This window comes from Bos javanicus, chromosome 25 (assembly GCF_032452875.1).
Source record: "Bos javanicus breed banteng chromosome 25, ARS-OSU_banteng_1.0, whole genome shotgun sequence".
In the NCBI taxonomy this organism is placed as follows: domain Eukaryota; kingdom Metazoa; phylum Chordata; class Mammalia; order Artiodactyla; family Bovidae; genus Bos; species Bos javanicus.
Genome location: NC_083892.1, coordinates 13,870,174 through 13,890,780, shown reverse-complemented (window position 1 = coordinate 13,890,780; position 20,607 = coordinate 13,870,174). Strand labels below are relative to the sequence as shown.

Genomic DNA, 20,607 nt, shown 5'->3' with positions numbered 1-20,607 from the left:
GGAAAAGACCCTGATGCTGGGAAGGATTGAGGGCATGAGAAGGGGAGACAGAGGATGAGAAGGTTGGATGGCATTACTGACTCAATTGACATGAGTTTAAGCAAACTCCAAGAGATAGTGAAGGACAGGGAAGCCAGAGGTATTGCAGTCCTTGGGGTCGAAAAGAGCTGGACATGACTCAGCAACTGAACAAGTGTATATATATGACTTTGGTGATGGCTCAGTGGTAAAGAATCCACCTGCCAATGCAGGAGACACACCTTCGATCCCTGGGTTGGGAAGATCCCCTGGAGAAGGAAATGACAATCCACTATAGTATCCCTGCCTGGAAAATTCCACAGACACAGCAGCCTGGTGGACTGCAGTCCACGGGGTTGCAAAGAGTCAGACATGACTAAAGCGACTGAACACGAGTGTATATATGTCAATTTCAATCTCCCAATTCATCCCATCCCCCCCTTCTCCCCTTGTGTCCACATGTCTGTATTCCTGCCCTGCAAATAGGTTCATCTGTACCCTTTTACTAGATTTCATATATATGTGAATATATTTTTCTCTAACTGGTTTTGCTCTGTATGACAGACTCTAGTTCTGTCCACATCACTACAAATGACACAATTTCATTCCTTTTTTATGGCTGAGTAATATTCCATTGTAGATATGTACTATATCTTATCTTATGCAGCACTATTTACAATAGCCAGGACATGGAAGCAACCTAAATGTCTATTGACAGATGAATGTATAAAGAAGATGCAGTACATATGTACAGTGGAATATTACTCAGTCCTCTTCTAGCCTCAAAATGTTCACTCTGCCCACTGTTCTCGTTCGAGGAGCCAGTTCAAGGATGTGGCTTTGAGACAGTAGGGTGTTGTTGGCACCATCTGGACACACGACTGAACCCCATTAAGGCTTCTATATAAACTCTTGAGAATCTGGAAGGTGGGTACAATGATCTACTATTTTGCAGCGCCCAAGACAAATTTCATGTATAAGTTCCCTTGTTATTATACCTGCCCCCTACCAATCTGGAATGGCCGCCTGTTTCTTTGGCCTCCACTTGCCCTCTGTGTAAAGGGCCAGTTTCAGATTTCACCCAGGAAGTTCCCAAGGGTTCAAACCAACACATTTCCATTTTATAGATGAGACAGATGACTCACAGAATGGTTCAGCCATTGTCCCTGGGTGACAAAGGGACAAAGTGTCAGAGCTGGTTTGGATCCATGTCACTTGACTCTTGCTTACTGTACTATACATATCTTCTACCGAAAAACTATAGCTTACAGTACCAATGGGCTTCCTCTAGGGCTCAGTGGTAAAGAACCCACCTGCCAATGCAGGGGACGTGGGGTTGGATCCCTGGGTCAGGAAGATCTCCTGGAGGAGGGCATGGCAACCTACTTCAATATCCTTGCCTGGGAAATCACATGGACAGAGGAGCCTGGAGGGCTACAGTCCATGGAGTCGCAAAGAGTCGGACATGACTTAGCGACTGAACAACCACAACAACCAACAGTAAAGACAACAATTAATACAGCCCTAACTGAAAATGACCAGTCTTGCAATTTTTTCCATCCTTTTTCAAGTTTTTTTAAGTAACACCTACACCAAAGCAGGAGACGTAAGAGACACAGGTTCGATCCCTGGGTCGGGAAGATCCCCTGGAGTAGGGCATGCATGGCAATCCGCTCCAGTACTCTTGCCTAGAGAATCCCATGGACAGAGGATGCTAGAGGGCTAGAGTCCACGGGTTCGCAAAGAGTCGGACGGGACTGAAGCGACTTAGCACGCATGCACTCCGTGTTTAACATAAAATGTTTAAATATGTGTAAAAGTTAAACAGAGCATATCTTCTTTTTAATGGGCCTCTCTTTCTTCTCCAGCATTTCATGCATAACAACGTTGATTTGGCAATTGTTATGCCACAGAATCAATTTTACTAATTTTCACACTTCGTTAATAAATTAATGGAGGCCTCAGATGTTACAGGATGGATGCACAGATCCCTTAGGAGTTGACACAGCATTAAAAAAAAATTAAAAAGCCACTTTAATAATAAAAAAAAAGGCCACAGATGAGAGTCTAGAGATCAAAACCTGCAAACAATCCCAAATTTAAGATTCAAAAGTGAAAATCTGGATCAGTGCTTTAAGAAGCTTTTGGATTTGACTAAGTTAGAATGGAAAAAAAATGATTTGGGGATCAACACCAAAAGCAGATCAGAAACTGTGGTCCTGCATTTGAATGAGAAAAGAGTCAGAATCTTCAATGGTTTGGAAGAGAGAGGATGAGAAAGTCTTTTGGCCAAGCCTTTAACAGTTTGCAGTCTAAGACTGAGAAGTACAAAAATTTGAGGAGTGAAAATGCTACCAAGTTTCCATTGTAATTTTCCCGTATGTTTGAAACTTTTCCTAATAAAATGGTGAGAAAGTAAAAAACCATAAGAGAATTATCAGGGACCTGGCCAACACTGTAATTTTAGTTCACAGTGTTGCTTTATATAATTCTTTGCAAAGGACAGAAGCAGGTTCTTACCACAGATGTAGTAATAAAATAATGGAAGCAGCTAATATATTTTGCACTTACCTTGAACTCTATATCATCTTACTGAATGGTCACAATTAAGCTACAAGGTAGATTCTATTAGCATCTTCATTTCAGAGAAGGGAGGCAGAGAGAGGCTTAAAAGATGTGACTAGTCACAAATTCAGTCATATAGCCAGCAAAGGAGCAGAGCCAGGATTCAAACCCAGGGCTTCTTTTCTGCACAGATCCAAATTTTCTTTCAAGGCCACCATAACCAACAGGCTGCCACATGCTTCTAAAAGCACCAAATGTGGGACTTCCCTGGTGGTCCAGTGGTTAAGACTCTGAGCTTCCAATGCAGGGGGCATAGGTTTGATCCCTGGTCTGGGAACTAAGAGCCTGCATGCCACTGGCCCAGGCTAGGGTGGGGGTGGAGGGCAAAAAAAAAAAAAAAGAAAAATCACCGAATGTGCTCTGAGACTCTCAACAGATTTACAAAGCTTCCAGGAAACCTGATAGCAAAATACCTTCATGTAAAAAGCAGAGAGGGGCTCAGGGGCCTAACAAACCTGAGTTCAAATCTTGACTCTGCCACTTAAATCCCATTACCTAAGCAAGCCCCAGTTTTTCCCTCTGTGCAAGGGGAGTCATAAGTCATAATATTCCTCTTAAGGAGGCTGTTACAGGGATTGAATGAGAGGATGGATTTAAAGTTCTTAGCACAGGCAAGACCTAATACATGGCAATCCATCAACAAAAGGCAGCCATTGTGGGTATTATGTGGAGCTTGCAGGGAGACCAGAGACCCTCAGCTCTACTGTTATGCTAAAGTACCAAAGCCACAGGGTTTTGAAAGGATGAAACCAGAGGAAGAACCCAGATTTTTAAAAGAAGAAAGAAAAGGAGAGAGGCTGGACACTCTCCCAGTTTCAGGTGGAGAACTATGACATTGGTTGTGATTTCTATTTGAACCCATGAAAACCAAAGTACAGTTGAGCCATTCTAAAAAGATCTTCTAAATCTGTAATTACAGCTATGGAGAAAGCACACACACACACACACAGAGTCTTCTACCAGGTGAAGACAGGAAAAGAGCATATTCACAATATTTTGATCCAACACTGCTCAGCGCCACGGCAGCAAGCCGAGGGTCCTTGAGAAGGGCGAGAGGGCCTTTCCCAGCCCGAAGGATGAAGTACAAGGGCAGGGACACCATGAAGCGCCCCGGATTTGCGGGGAGGGCTAGTGACCCTAGGGCCCCTGCAGGTGCCTCTATACTTTAAGGGCAGGAGTTTCAACTACAGCATCCTATTCATTAAACACAAAAATCCTTAGTTTATTTGTTAATGCTGTTGACCCCAAAATACCGTAGAGAAAAGCAGCAAATATTTACAATCGGTCCGTTTCCGAACTGCCTTCTAGGATTGCACCCAAAGCAGAAAGATTCTTAGTCCAGAGAAAAAGGGGAAGGGCGTGCACAGGGTTAACCCTCCCCTAACCCTTTCCCTCCCACTCGCGACCCTGGAGAAAGCGGGGGAAAGAAACGCTGGGAATTTCAGGTGTGCCCTGAACCTCGCGCCGACGGAGAAGCAAAAGCAGAAACCCAGCGGACACTCCCCCCTCTCCGGGTTCGTGGGCGCTTTCCAGGATGGTCCAAGGCTCCAGCCCGCCTTAGCGCATCCCGGGCGGAGAAAAGACCTTCCTCGCTCGGCTGGTGGCAAAGACCCTACTTTCCAAAACCAGCTGCGAGCTTGGATCCGGTGACTCCCGCGTCCACCCCACGCTCCCGGCTCAGCTGCCTGGAGATTTCCGAGCCTCCCGGAGAAACCCAGTCCGGAGGGTCCCCCTTTTGTTCGCGGGAGAGAGCGTCGCAGCGCTGCGCATTCCGGCTCCAGCGACTGAAGCCCCGCTGCGGGGGCGCTCCCCTCGGTCCGCTCCGTACCAACCCGGCGCTCCTGCGACCACCGGCTCCGGCGCACCGATCCCCAACTGTCCCACCCACCCCGCCCGAGTACTCACTTCTCCCCAGTCCCTCCGCTTTCCACGCCGTCTCCTCCACCGCCCCATAGCGCCTCAGAGGCTTCTCCGCTTCCAGATGGACGGACAAAGATTGCTTCAACTCCATCGCTGATCCCCGCGGGCAGGTCCACCGGTCTCCCTCTACTCCATCCCTGCCGCGGGCTGCAGGGAGGGAGGCGGCTCCAGCCAGCAGCGTTTTAAGGGGCCGGGCGCTCGTGACGCGGTTCCATCTCTTCCGCCGCCAGAGCCGGGGAGCGCCGACTGGTACCCGGGGAGGGTGGAGGGAGGGGCGGGGAAAGGATGAGGGCGCATGCGCAGTGGAGGCTTGGGAGGGGAGCTTGGGGGCTGGGTAGACAGAAAAGGGGGCAGATAATAACTCGAAGAACAACAAAAACAACAACTAAAATAGAACCAACCTAAAGGAAGTAAAAACAAGGCAGCAGCCCCCTACTGGAGCAGGTGGTGATGCTTTGCATGGGGCTGGCGCTGCGAGTGGCTTGTGGTATGTCAGCGTGCTGCTAGGCTTTGAGTGGGATTTGTGAGAGCGTTTCTGTCTGTGGGCGATGGATCCATCTTTGTGGCGAGTGCGCGGAAGCGTGAGTGTGGACCTGGATCTGTGTGTTCTGTGCCTGTGAGAACCTCTGTAGTTTGCATTTATGTGCATTTTGAATTTGAATGTTAAATGGGACAGTCTTCTCTCCCAGCGCCTGTGTCCACCCCGTAGGTGTTTGCGTGAACTTGAGAGGCATAAAAATATTTTGGACATCAGTATAACAAAGCTATTTAGAACATGAGTCTTTACTGCCCAGAAACCCAGGGGTTGATATTAGCATGGCAGCATTAAAAGTACAAAGTAAAATCCACAGCTAGATGGATTTTTTAAATAGTAATATTTATTGAATGATGGCTAAGGGCTGAACACTCCCCAATAACTCTGTGAAACAGATACTGTTTTGTTAGCTTTGTTTTATAGAGGATGAAACTGAGATGCAGAAAGATTAATTTAGTTGCCCAAATTCCCACACTTACCAAGTGGTCTGGTCAGCACTTGAATCTAGACTTAGCCCCTTTATTGTCCTGACCTTCTTAACTGCACAGGTATGTAGCTTTGTATGGGGAAGAGGGAAGACCTATAGGACACAGGTTGATTATCTATTGTTTGTTCTTATTTTTAAGATATAATAGGGAATGATTTTCGGGATCCACATGGCTCATGGAGGAATGAAAAGGCCCAGCCTTTTAAGAAAATGATTTATCAACTGGTAACAAGAGTCATTAAAAATTTATAATCAATGAAAGAACTTCTAAATAGCTCATGAGAGAAAAAGGAAATAACAATAAAAATCATAAAATATTTAGACCTGGATAAGCATGAGAATATCACATATCAAAACTTGTAAGTTTTGATGTAAGTAAATGTATAGCCTTAAATGCATGCATTTAAAAATGTAAGACTAAAAATAAATGGGTTAGGATGAATAGGTAAGCAAAACATGGCCTTTCATACAGTGGAATACTATTCAGCCTTTAAAAAGGAAAGGAATTCTGTAATAGGCTACAACGTGGATGAAACTTGAGGATATAATGCTAAGTGAAATAAGCCAGTCAAAAAAAGAAAAGCACTGTATGATTCCATTTATGTGAGGTGCCTAGAGTAGTCTAAATCATGGGAACAGAAAGTAGAATAGAAGTTGCCAGAGGCTGGGAGGAGGGAAGAATGGGGTGTTTTATTTATTGGGTATAGATTTGCAGTATTACAGATGAAAAGAGTTATAAATTAAATTTAAAAGAATGGGGGTGATGCACAACAATGTGAAAATAGTTAATACCACTGACTTTATATGTTTAAAACTGGTTGAACTGGTTTTAAAAAATGGTTAAATGTTAGATGTGCATCGACAGATGAATGGATAAAGAAGTTGTGGTACATATACACAATGGAATATTATTCAGCCATAAAAAGAAATGCATTTGAGTCAGTTCTAATGGTGTGGATGAACCTAAAACCTAATACAGAGTGAAGTGAGTCGGAAAGAGAAAGATAAATATCATATTCTAAAGCATATATATGGAACCCAGAAAAATGGTACTGAAGAATTTATTTACGGGGCAGCAATGGAGAAACAGACATAGGGAATAGACATGGACATGGGGAGAAGGGAGGAGAGGGTGAGGTGTATGGAAAGAGTAATGTGGAAACTTGCATTCAGTTCAGTTCAGTCACTCAGTCGTGTCCAACTCTTTGCGACCCCATGAATCACAGCACGCCAGGCCCCCATGTCCATCACCAACTCCCGGCGTTCACCCAAACTCTTGTCCATCAAGTTGGTGATGCCATCCAGCCATCTCATCCTCTGTCGTCCCCTTCTCCTCTTGCCCCCAATCCCTCCCAGCATCAGAGTCTTTTCCAATGAGTCAGCTCTTCACATGAGGTGGCCAAAGTACTGGGGTTTCAGCTTTAGCATCATTCCTTCCAAAGAACACCCAGGACTGATCTCCTTTAGAATAGAAACTTGCATTACCATATGTAAAATAGATAGCCAACAGGAGTTTGCTATGTGGCTCAGGAAACTCAAACAAGGGCTCTGTATCAACCTAGAGGGGTGGGATGGGGAGGGATGTGGGAGAGAGGTTCAAAAGGGAGGGGATATATGTATATCTATGGCTGATTCATGTTGAGGTTTGACAGAAAACAAAATTCTGTAAAGCAATTATCCTTCAATAAAATAAAATAAATTTTTTAAATGGTTAAATGTTAAACTGAAAATACTGTAAGAAAAAAGAACAAATAAAACCTAAGTAGAGTAGAAAAAATAATAATGATAAAAACATAAATTAAGGAAGTATTACTTTGGTGCGAAAGTAATTGTAGTTTTGCACTGTTGAATTTCACTGTTTGATATTGGAAAACATTCTTAAATAAATGTGGTTCTATTATACATTATTTTAATGTGCATTTCTAGCTTTATTTTTTTTTTTTGCTAATGACTTATTACCTGTCTATTTTATATTTATTTTAGACTAGGGAAATGATGTTAGACACAAAGCAAACTGGAGCGATTTTCTTATTCAAGTTCAAAATGGGTCATACGTAAAGCAATGGAGACAAGTCGCAACATCAGTAACACATTTGGCCCAGGAATGGCTAAGGTACAGTGCTATGGTGGTTCAAGTTTTGCAAAAGAGACAAGAGCCTTGAAGATGAGGAGTGCAGTGACTGGTCCTCGGAAGTTCCAGTGACCAATTGAGAGGATCATCAAAGCTCATCCTCTTACAACTACAAGAGAAATTGCTGAAGAACGCAACGTGGACCATCCTATGGTCTTTTGGCATTTGGAGCAAATTGGAAAGGTGAAAAAACTCAAGTGGGTGCCTCATGAGCTGACCTCAAATTAAATCATTTTGAAGTGTTGTCTTTTCTTATTCTACATAACAACAATAAACCATTTCTTGATCAGATTGGACGTGCAGCGAAAAGTGAATTTTATACAACAACCAGCAATGACCAGCTCAGTGGTTGGACCAAGAAGAAGCTCCAAAGCACTCCTCAAAGCCAAACACACCAAAAAAAGGTCATGGTCACTGTTTGGTGTTCTGCTGCCCATCTGATGCACTGCAGCTTTCTGAATCCCAGTGAAACGATTACATGTGAGGAATATGCTCAGCAAATTGATGAGATGCACCCAAAACTGCAACATCTGCAGCTGACATCAGTCCACAGAAAGGGCCCAATTCTTCCCCATGACAATGCCCAACCACACATCACACTACCAACGCTTCAAAAGTTGAACAAATTGGGCTATAAAGTGTTGCCTCATCCGTCGTATTCACCTGAGCCCTTGCAAACCAACTGCAACTTCTTCAACCATCTCAACAACTTTTAGCAGGGAAAATGCTTCCACAACCAACCAGAGGCAGAAAATGTTTTCCAGGAGTTCTTCGAATCCCAAAGCACAGATTTTTATGCTACAGGAATGGACAAATTTATTTCTCATTGGCAAAAATGTGTTGATTGTAATGATATCCATTTTGATTAATAAAGATGTGTTTGAGCCTAGTTATAATGATTTAAAATTCACCATCCAAAACCACAATTACTTTTGTACCAACCTAGTAGAAAATCAAGGAGTAGTAGAGAGGATGTCTAACTGAAAAGCTGATTCCTTTGGGGGAAAGAACTATTAAAGAAGGTAAACCATCTGAGACTCATCAAACAAAGCACTCATGAGTAATAAGAAGAAAAGAGAGGTATAATATGAATACAGGGAGATTTTGAAAACTTAGTGGAAATGGGTGATTCTCAGGTATTCCCCAGCAGTCCAGTCGTTAGGACTCCATGGATTCACTGCTGAGGGCCGAGCTTCAACCCCTGCTCAGGGAACTAAGATCCCACATTCCATGGGGCAACTCAGCCCACGTGCCACGACTATTGAAGCTTGGGCACCACAACTAGAGAGTCCGTGCATGGCAACGAAAGATCCACATGAGACAACTAAGACCCAACACAGTCCAATAAATTCTCTCTCAAAAAGTAAACCATCAAAGTGCAGTTAGGAAATACAAATGCAAACCAATAACCACTGATAACCGATAACCTGAATTGTTAATGTAGAAATTAATTTTTCTCCTCAGTCCCACAAAGGCAACAGGGTCAAATCATTTACTGGTGAGTTTTACCAAATAACAGATCATCCTTATTTTATAAAAATTGTTTCAGAGATCATCTTATGAGGACAGTATGACCTTGATATTAAAGCCAGATTAAATGCTATGCTAAAAAATCCCAAAGTGATCTTACCTAGCTACAAGAATTCTAAATAAAATACACATCATGAACAAATAGGGTTTATTCCCAAAATGGAGTAATGACCTGATAGAAAAGATCTATTGATATGATATATCATATTAACAGATCAAAGGAGAAAGCTGTTTGATCATCTGAATGAATATAGGAAAAGTATCTGAAAAATTAGCAGTCACATGCTTGTTCTTGTGCTTAGCAAATGAAGAATAGAAGACCATTTCCTTAAGTTTCTAAAAAGTAATTATCATAAATTAATAGCAACCATCACAATTACTGTTGAACCTCTAATAGCATCCTTATTAAGGTCAGGGACAAAAGAAGGATGCTGATAATCCCCACTTCTGAGAGGTCCTAGCTTGGCACAAAATAAGAAAATAAATGAGGTATAAGAACTGAAACGAAACAAAGCTGCTTTTTCAGACAGTATAATTATCTATATAAAAATCCAAGCAAATCCACAAATAAACTATTAAAATGAATAACAGCAGGTTTGGGGGACACAGGACAAACATGAAAGCATAGTCGTTTTCTGTAATTATTAATCAACCTTAAAATATAATCATAATGCCAAAAAAACCATTGAGAAGAAAATTACTATTTCATGTCACCAGGGACAATTAATTAACTTTTTATCCGGTACTGTTAAGCAAAATAAAAATGAACTGAAAAGAAATGAAGAGATAGGTATGCCATGTTCAAGGTTACAAAAGATTAGGTATCAAAAAGATGACAATTCTCTTCCATGCCATTCGGTTGAAATCTCAACAGGGAATAGGATTTTAAAATAAACTTCGACTTCTAGATTGGCTACAATGCCCTAGGAACAATATAATAGAAAGCAACTTTTATTTTAGTCCTTATCACTTCGTAATTGTGGCCCCATCCTTTTCTGGCCGTCTTTGTTAATAAATATCACAATGTAAAAATAAAACATAAAGTTTGACAAGCTGACCCTAAAATAATGTGAAAAAATGAAGGGCGAAGAATAGGCAAGGCAATGGCAAAGAACATAAGACAGGGAGCACTTAATTCCCAGGTAGTTAAACCTTTTTAAAAACAAATAATTTACTTGTTTGGCTATGCTGGGTCTCTGTTGCTGCACTCGGGCTTGCTCTAGTTGCGGTGAGCAGGGGCTACTCTCTAATAGCACTGTCTGGGCTTCTCTTGTTGCGGAGCACGGGGTAGGTGGTTGTGGTGCACAGGCTGAGTTGCCCCGTGTCATGCGGGATCTTCCCGGACCAGTGATTGAACCCATGTTCCCTGCATTGGCAGGCAGATTCTTAACCACTGGACCATCAGGGAAGTCCCAGTTAAACTTAAATTATTGTCTTAAGGCCTAAGAAGAAAATTGAGAGCCCCCATTTGGACCCACACGTATTTGGAAAGTTGATATATGACAGAGGCGGCATTACGAATCAGTACAAAAAGGATGAACTATTCAATAAACGGTGCTGAGATATTTGCCTACGCAAACGGAAAACTAAAATAAATATCACACCTTTATGATTCCTATCACATTTCTTCCCTGGTGGCTCAGATTGTAAAGAATCTGCCTGCAATGCAGGAGATCTGGGTAGGATCCCTGGGTGGGGAAGATCCCCTGGAGAAGGAAATGGCAGCCCACTCCAGTATTCTTGCATGGGGAATCCCATGGACAGAGGAGCCTGGCGAAATACTGTCCATGGGGTCACAAAGAGTCAAACACGTCTGAGCGATTAACACTTTCATATTTCCCATCATACATACACACACAGAAATTCCAGGTTGATTAAAGACCTAAATGAGAAAAGCAAAATTTTTTTAAATTTATAATGTGGAATACCTTGATTGTTTTGCAACGGAAGAATATATTAAGACTCCCCCCCCCAAAAAAAAACACAAACCTTAAAGAAAAATATTAATAATTTGACTATGTTAAAAGTTTTTGAGGTGAAATTCACAAAACATAAAATGAACCATTTTAAAGCAACCAAGTCCAGTTATTATACCTTCACAATGCGGTATAACCACCACCTCTGTCTAGTTATAAAACAGCACATGGCCTTGAAGGAAACCACCATGTCCTTTAAGCAGCTTCCCCACTTTCCCCACTCCCTTCAGTCTCTGAAAGTACCAGTCCTTTCTTTTTGCATGAACTTACTTTTTCTGGGTATTTCACATAGCATCACACGTGTGACCTTTTGTATCTGGCTTCTTTTACTTATCCTGCTACTTTTGAGGTTCATCCAAGTTGTAGTCAGTATCAGTGCTTCACTCCTTTTCATGGCTGAATAATATACGATTGTGTGAATGTATCTTAATTTGTTTATCCATTCATCCATTGATGGATGTTTGGGTTTTTCCACCTTTTGGCTACTGTGAACAGTATCCATATGAACATTTGTATACAAGTATCTGTTTGGGTATTTGTTTTCAATTCTTTGGGGTATATACTGAAGAGTGGAATTGCTGTGCCATGTGGTAAATTCCATGTTTAACTTGTTAAGTACCCTTCAAACTGTTTGCCATGGTGGTTGAACTCTTTTACATTCCCACCAACAATGTATGAGGGATCCTACATCTCCACATTCTCACTAACACCTTTATATTTTGTTTCTGAGATTATAGCCACAACAGTGGGAAAGGTCAAACTGCTGCTGCTGCTGCTAAGTCGCTTCAGTCGTGTCCGACGCTGTGCGACCCCATAGACGGCAGCCCACCAGGCTCCCCGTCCCTGGGATTCTCCAGGCAAGAACACTGGAATGGGTTGCCATTGCCTTCTCCAATGCATGAAAGTGAAAACTGAAAGGGAAGTCTCTTAGTCGTGTCCAACTCTTCACGACCCCATGGACTGCAGCCCACCAGGCTCCTCCATCCATGGGATTTGCCAGGCAAGAGTACTGGAGTGGGGTGCCAGCTCCTTCTCCGAAAGGTCAACCACTTTGACTTAACTACTACCAACAAAATGGATGAATCTTACAGGCTTAACATTAAAAAAAAGAAGTCAGATGCAGAAGAATTCATACTAAATGATTCCATTCCTATAAAGTTCAGAAACAGGTGAAATTTATCTACAGTGATAAATGTCACAATAGTGCTTACTTTTGGGGTGGTACTGAATGGGAAACTAAATGAGGGGGAGCTTATGGAAACGTTAGAAATGTATCATCTGGTTGATGATGTACTGTGATGTGTGTATGAATACATAGACTTGGGGGAGGGTGAGGAAGAGATGACATTTAAGATATATGCCCTTTACTGTGTGAAAATTATAACTTAATACAAAAAACTAAATAAAAGTTTTGGGGAACTTTGTCATGTTATGCTCTTTACTCTTCTGTAGGTTGAAATAGTTCATAATTTTTTAAAAAACAACAAGAAGAAAAGAAAAGCTAGCCAGACCTATTGGACTCAATAATTCAACCCCTGAGAATCTAACCTAAGAAATATGTGATTTTTCCAGTAGTCATGTATGGTTGTGAGAGTTGGACCATAAAGAAAGCTGAGTACTGAAGAATGGATGCTTTTGAACTGTGGTGTTGAATAAGACTCTTGAGAGTCTCTTGGACTGAAAGGAGATCAAACCAGTCAATCCTAAAGGAAATCAACCCTGAATCCTCATTGGAAGGACTGATGCTGAGGTTGAAGCTCCAATACTTTGGCCACCTGATGCAAAGAGCCAGCTCTTTGGAAAAGACCCTGATGCTGGGAAAGATTGAAGGCAGGAGGAGAAGGAGATGACAGAGAATGAGACGGTTGGATGGCATCACCGACTCAATGGACATGAGTTTGAGCAAGCTCTGGGAGATGATGAAGGACAGGGAAGCCTGGCGTGCTGCAGTCCATGAGGTCACAAAGAGTATGAAACGACTGAGTGACTGAACAACAACAGCAACAAAAAATACTTACCAATAAGATATTTCTTACAATTTATGTAAAATGTGGGAAAACTAGGAGAAGTCTAATATCCTACAAAAGGGCATGGCTAAATAAATTATGGAATGCCTGCAATGGAACATGGTATACCTTAAAAAATGATATTCACAGAGAGTTTGAAATGTCATGGCAAAAAACCATTATAACACAATGTTAATCAGAGCATCAGAGGAAAAGTAGAATACAAATTGTAGTAGAAAAGATACACTGTTATTCTTGATCCTTGGTTAAGGCTAAGTGTGCACTGTGATCTTGATCATACTAGTATTTCATAAAAATGGTAGAAATAAAATGAAACAAATGCTTTGATCCCAGTTTTTTAATGTGTTCATATACACATGTATCCAATAAAACACTGAAATGACATATGCTAAATTGTTGATACTACCTATGAACATCCAGGTAATAAATAATGTTTTCTTTGAATTCTCCAATATCCCTACAAGATATATGTATTACTTTTATAATCAGGGGGGAAAATCAATATGTTTCTAATTCATGAAAAATAAAAAGACAAGGAATAAATGCATGAAAATGTTAACAGGGGTTGTTTCTAAGAGTTGAGATTTGTGGGAGATGTCTTCCTTCTTAATTTTCTGAATTTTCCAACAACCATACACTCAGTTAGTGTATAGGCAGTTGGAAAATTCAGAAAACTCATACTGTGCATTTTGTCATTCAAAAAGGAATAAATTCCATTCCTAAGACTGTGTGAGTAATGCAGTTCTGTAATCTTAGAGGACAAAACCATTTGTGCCACAGCGGTGCCTAGAAGCCTGTCTGTTTGCATTAGTTCAGGGTGATAATGCTTCAAGTTCAATAACTGGCTGAAGTAACCATCTGCATGGAATTAAGTGGCTATTCCAGCCCTGGCTTCTCATCCTGGCTCTGTGCCTTGCTCTGCTGGGAATGCCAAAGACTCAGAGGGATGCTAGATGATTACAAAGAGCCAGGGCAGCAGGGCCAATGCAGCACACTTTTACAACTGTCATTTAGGTTGATTGAAAGAGAAAATAATGCAATATCATCTTGATAATTTGATACTTTATCCAGCATGTTGACAGTTTCAAATGTTCATGACACTGAGCTTATCAGAATAGCACGGTTTTCAAAAATACAGGCTTTGAAATCTGGAGGATCTCAGTTCAAGCCCTGGCTCAGCCACCTGCCAGCTGTGTGATCCTGTGTGACATGTCACAATCTCTCTAAGCTTCATTTTCTTCATCTTTAAAATTCTAATGACATTATCTAACCCATGATATTGTTGTGATGATAGTACAACATGGTTGTTATTGTTATTATTATTGCATTGTGCTGGCTGATGTTTTGAGCCCTGATATCTTGCTGCTGCTGCTGCTGCTAAGTCGCTTCAATCGTGTCCGACTCTGTGTGACCCCATAGACGGCAGCCCACCAGGCTCCCCCATCCCTGGGATTCTCCAGGCAAGAACACTGGAGTGGGTTGCCATTTCCTTCTCCAATGCATGAAAGTGAAAAGTGAAAGTCAAGTCGCTCAGTTGTGTCCGACTCTTCACGACCCCATGGACTGCAGCCTACCAGGCCCCTCCATCCATGGGATTTTCCAGGCAAGAGTACTGGAGTGGGGTGCCATTGCCTTCTCCGCCTGGTATCTTGGGTATTTACCAGATGAAGTGTCCAAGCCCAAAGCAGAAACCTATCAACATGACACTTGAGTGGAGAAACTGGAACCCTCATATGTTGTTGGTGGGTATGTACAATGGTGCAGCCACTTTGGAAGACAGTCTGGCAGTTTCTCGAAAGGGTGAACACAGTTACCACATGACCCAGCAATTCCACTCCTGAATATAGACCCATGAGAAGTGAAAGATACATCCACACAAAAACTTGTTGGAGGGCTTTCCTGGTGGTCCAGTGGTAAAGAATCCATCTGTCAGTGTAGGAGACACAGGTTCAATCCCTGATTAGGGAAGATCTCCCATATGCTAAGCCCATGAGCCGCAACAACTGAGCCTGTGCTCTAGAGCCCAGGAGCCACGACTCAGCCCATGAGTCACGACCACTGAAGCCAGTGCACCTAGAGCCCGAGCTTCTCAATGAGAGAAGCCCCTGCAATGAGAGCCCATGCACCGCAGCTGGAGAGTAGCCCCCGCTTGCCACAACTAGAAAAAAGCCTGCAAAGCAATGAAGACCCAGCACAGCCAAAAGTAAATGAATGAATACAATTATTTTTTTAAAAACTTTTTGAACAAATGTTCACAGCAGCATTATTCACAATACCCCCCAAACAGTGAAAACAACCCAAATGTCCATCAACTGATGAATGATCAGTAAAATGTGGTATATTCCTGCAGGTGGAATGATATTTGGCAATAAAAAGGGATGAAGCACTGATACATGCTGCAACATGGATAAATCTGGAAAACATTATGCTAAGTGAAGAAAGCAGCCATAATACACCGTAAATTATATAATGCCATTTATATAAGTTGTCTAGAATCTATTCCATGGATGGAGGAGCCTGGTAGGCTGCAGTCCATGGGGTCACTAAGAGTCAGACACGACTAAACGGCTTTACTTTCACATTTCACTTTCATGCATTGGAGAAGGAAATGGCAACCACTCCAGTGTTCTTGCCTGGAGAATCCCAGGGATGGTGGAGCCTGGTGGGCTGCCGTCTATGGGGTCGCACAGAGTCGGACACGACTGAAGTGACTTAGCAGCAGAATCTATATCTACAGAGAAAACACTATCCATAGCAAATCCATAGAGAAATAAAGTAGGTTTGTGGTTGCTTAAGGCTGGGGGCAAGGGAGAATAGGTGAAGATAATGACTGCTGAAGAGTACAGGGTTTCTTTGTAGGTGAAAATATTCTAAAACTGTGATGTTGACAGGACTTTCCTAGCAGTCCAGTGGTTAAGATTCTGAGCTTCCAATGCAGGGGGCAAGGGTTCGACTCCCAAGGGTCAGGAAACTATGATTCCACATGCTGCCAAAAATAATTAAAAAAAAGTTTCTTTTTAAATAAACCTTATGGGATGGGGAAATCTGGAAGAAGAATAGGAGCCATCTGGTCTATTCTAAGCCCTGGAAGGTCGAGAGCGTGTTTTACCAAGGATGGCAGCATTTTAAAACAAACATTGCATTATTTCAAAGAAGTTCCATTTTTCACTGCGTTCTAGTGTGCTAAGTTGCTTCAGTTGTATCCAACTCTTTGCAGCCCTATGGACTGTAGCCCACCAAGCGCCTCTGTCCATGGGGATTCTCCAGGCCAGAACACTTAAGTGGGTTGCCATGCTCTCCTCCAGGGGTCTTCCCCACTCAGGGATCGAACCCACACATCTTAGTCTCCTGCATTGGGAGGCAGGGATCTTTACCACTAACACCACCCGGGAAGCCCTCCATTTCTCACACTAAAACACAAAAGTACTCTTGCATAAAAAATAGAAGGGTCTTATTTGCAAGAATTCAGAGAATACATGCTACATGTTTCATATAACTTGTAATACAAATTTACATGTCGTAAGTATATAACTTTTAAGTATATGATTTATTTGAATTTAATAGATATTAATGTATTTTACATTACTGGGGCAAGAGTAAGGAAATTTCTAGAGAGTTTAATTATAAATAACTGGGTTTTTGCATAGTTTTAAAGTAGTTCTACAACTGAAGAGCTATTTCACAACATATAAGACATGTTTTGTCATTTAAAAATGTATCCAGAGTAACTATAGTAAGGGCTACTCGGCAGTCTTCTAGATTAGCTTCAATATGACTTATGGAGGAAGAATAGTGTTTGAGAAAATATTTGAGAAAACAAACCTTGAAGGAAGAGAGAAAAGCTTATTATTCATAAAAGTTTGAAAATCTTTACTTAATAATATGTTTCCCCATACTGTAGAGAATATACAGCATGTATTCTCTGAATATTTGCAAATAATACCCTTTTAATTTTATGCAAACCAAACAATAATAATAAAATTGCTACAATCATTGCATAACTCTCAGCTCAGTTCAGTTCAGTCACTCAGTCGTATCCAACTCTTTGTGACCCCATGTATCGCAGCACGCCAGGCCTCCCTGTCCATCACCAACTCCCAGAGTTCACTCAAACTCACATCCATCGAGTCAGTGATGCCATCCAGCCATCTCATCCTCTGTTGTCCCCTTTTCCTCCTGTCCCCAGTCCCTCCCAGAATCAGAGTCTTTTCCAATGAGTCAACTCTTCACATGAGGTGGCCAAAGTACTGGAGTTTCAGCTTTAGCATCATTCCTTCCAAAGAAATCCCAGGGCTGATCTCCTGCAGAATGGACTGGTTGGATCTCTTTGCAGTCCAAGGGACTCTCAAGAGTCTTCTCCAACACCACAGTTCAAAAGCATCAATTCTTCAGCGCTCAGCCTTCTTCACAGTCCAACTCTCACATCCATACATGACCACAGGAAAAACCATAGCCTTCACTAGATGAACCTTTGTTGGCAAATTAATGTCTCTGCTTTTGAATATGCTATCTAGGTTGGTCATAACTTTCCTTCCAAGGAGTAAGTGTCTTTTAATTTCATGGCTGCAGTCACCATTTGTAGTGATAAGGATATACTAAAAACCATTGAATTATGTAAGCTATTATCCAAAGAAATGACACTGAGTGGGATTTAACCATTTAAGTCGAAACACATTCAGTTCAGTTCAGTTTAGTCGCTCAGTCGTGTCCGACTCTTTGCAACCCCATGGACTGCAGCACACCAGGCTTCCCTGTCCATCACCAATTCCCAGAGCTTGCTCAAACTCATGTCCATTGACTTGGTGATGCCATCCAACCATCTCATCCTCTATCGTCCCCTTCTCCTCCTGCATTCAATCTTTCCCAGCATCAGGGTCTTTTCCAATGAGTCAGTTCTTCACATCAGGTGGCCAAAGGATTGGAGTTTCAGCTTCAGCATCAGTCCTTCCAATGAATATTTGGGACTGATTTCCTTTGGGATTGATTGGTTTGATTTCCTTGCAGTCCAAGAGAGTCTCAAGAGTCTTCTCCAACACCACAATTCAAAAACATCAATTCTTTGGAGCTCAGCTTTCTTTATAGTCCAACTCTCACATCTGTACATGACTACTGGAAAATCCACAGCTTTAACTAGATGGACCTTTGTCGGCAAAGTAATGTCTCTGCTTTTTAATATGCTCTCTAGGTTGGTCATAGCTTTTCTTCCAAGGAGCAAGCATCTTTTAATTTCATGGCTGCAGTATTTTGGAGCCCAAGAAAATAAAGCCTGTCACTGTTTCCCTTGTTTCTGCATCTATTCGCCATGAACATACACATTGTCATGAGGTTAATGAAATGACTAAGGCCAGACTGTGCAGCCAACCAGTGGAGAATTCTGGGGATTTGGCCACACGATCCAGATCTGTCCTGGTCCTACTGGGGATTTGGCATTACCTGACAGTGTTTGCCCTTTCCGGCCTGTCTGGGTTTTCTTCATATTCTTTTCCATGATGTTACAGAACTGTGACTATAGTTCTGTGCTGTACACTATGACCTTGTTGTTTAGCCATCCTATACTTAATAGTTTGCATCTGCTACTCCAAGATGCTAACTCCCACTCCATCCATCCCCTATCAGCTTGTGTATTGATGGACATTACTTGAGGTCCTTTGGCAACTGGAGTTTCCAAAACAATGACATGATTGCCCCAGTTAGTGGCTTAATTACATGCGCCTGATTCAGAAAGGCTGGGGAAACACCTTCCCACCCTCAACATCCCACCCCTTCAACACTTCTGTGTCCCGCTTACTCTCTACTTTGGCCAGCATTATTCTGGGGTTTTAGTGAATTAGCCGTTTTGCTACTAGCATACAGGTTATATGTCAGGAGGACAGTAGCTATACTTCTGCATCTGGCAGAGAGAAAAAGTTTCAATTGTACCAACGAATACATGAAAGAACATCAGGAGGATCATTTCCTGTTCCCATGATATGCCTTTTATTCCATTTTAAATCATGGAGAAAGTGAGAAGACATGGGCATGGAGATGCTTTCATATTGTTTAAGCTCTTTTTATTCACACAAAATGGGTTCCCCCCCCAGTAGCCCCAATTTCTCCTAATGGATCAGTCTTTATTAAAGCATATCATTTATCAGCCTTGTCTCTCTTTGATTCCTGGAAAACATTCATAAAATCAGAAATACTTCAAGGAGAGAAATTACTAGCCATTTACCATAACCGGTATGGCTCTAAGCCTTGTATTCCGGCTGAATCACATCCTGTTGGTCACACACTGTGATTATAGAATCAGTGGAAGAGCCAGAGAGGAATTGATCTGTGTTCCAGAGAAAAGCCCAATGCAGAGGCAGAAGAAAATCTCCCAGGATCTCAAAGAAATAAAGAGTTGCTTCTAGAATGTGAGAATTCTAGAAACTGTGATTTGCATGAGAAGAAATAAGATTCAGAAAAGAAAGTTCTAGAGGGCTTTCCTGGTGGTCCAGTGATTAAGAATCTACCTGCTAATGCAGGGGATACAGGTTTGATCCTTGATCCAGGAAGATTCCACATGCCACAGGGCAACTCAGCCCGTGAACCCCAACTACTGAAGCCCACACGTTGCAACCACTGAAGCCCGAGTGTCTAGAGCCCATGCTCTGCAACGAGAGAAGCCACCACAGTGAAAAGCCTGTGCACTGTAACAAAGACCTAGCACAGACAAAAATAAATTATTCTTTTTTAAAAAAAGAAAAGAAAGTTCTAGAGGTTAAGGCCATAGCTGGAAGTCAGGCTGCCTGAGTGAAGATCCTGACTCCAGGTTTGGTAGCCATTTACATTAAACCAACTACAGAAGCTCTCCAAGAGACTGTTTGCTTTCCTATAAAATAGGGTTAATTATGAAACATGCTTAGCACAGCACATGGCATGGAATAAATATTCAATGAATGTCATTTATTACTATTAATGTTACTGTTGTCATTCAGTTCAGTTCAGTCGCTCAGTTGTGTCCGACTCTTTGCGACCCCATGAATCGCAGCACACCAGGCCTCCCTGTCCATCACCACTCCCGGAGTTCACTCAGACTCACGTCCATCGAGTCAGTGATGCCATCCAGCCATCTCATCCTCTGTCGTCCCCTCTTCCTCCTGTCCCCAATCCCTCCCAGCATCAGAGTCTTTTCCAATGAGTCAACTCTTCACATGAGGTGGCCAAAGTACTGGAGTTTCAGCTTTAGCATCATTCCTTCCAAAGAAATCCCAGGGCTGATCTCCTTCAGAATGGACTGGTTGGATCTCCTTGCAGTCCAAGGGACTCTCAAGAGTCTTCTCCAACACCACAGTTCAAAAGCGTCAATTCTTCGGCGCTCAGCCTTCTTCACAGTC

The 20,607-nt window shown here is 42.2% G+C and overlaps 1 protein-coding gene and 1 long non-coding RNA gene across 3 annotated transcripts in view; one reads left to right on the top strand and one right to left on the bottom strand.

Moving 5' to 3' along the window:
* BMERB1 (bMERB domain containing 1) overlaps positions 1-4,835 on the bottom strand; it is a 144,155-nt gene extending 139,320 nt beyond the window's left edge. Inside the window, exon 1 of the mRNA XM_061401197.1 lies at positions 4,549-4,835. Within this exon, the coding sequence (XP_061257181.1) occupies positions 4,549-4,654 (106 nt within the window). The 5' untranslated portion in view covers positions 4,655-4,835. The remainder of the gene's footprint in view (positions 1-4,548) is intronic.
* Positions 4,836-4,906: 71 nt separating this feature from the next.
* On the top strand, positions 4,907-8,605 carry LOC133238276 (uncharacterized). 2 transcript variants are annotated; one of them, XR_009733497.1, is made up of 2 exons: positions 4,907-5,007; positions 7,569-8,605. It is a non-coding gene; the product is annotated as an uncharacterized LOC133238276 (long non-coding RNA). The 2 variants fall into 2 exon arrangements; XR_009733498.1 differs by having other exon boundaries at positions 4,907-5,050.
* The last annotated feature ends 12,002 nt before the right edge of the window (positions 8,606-20,607 follow it).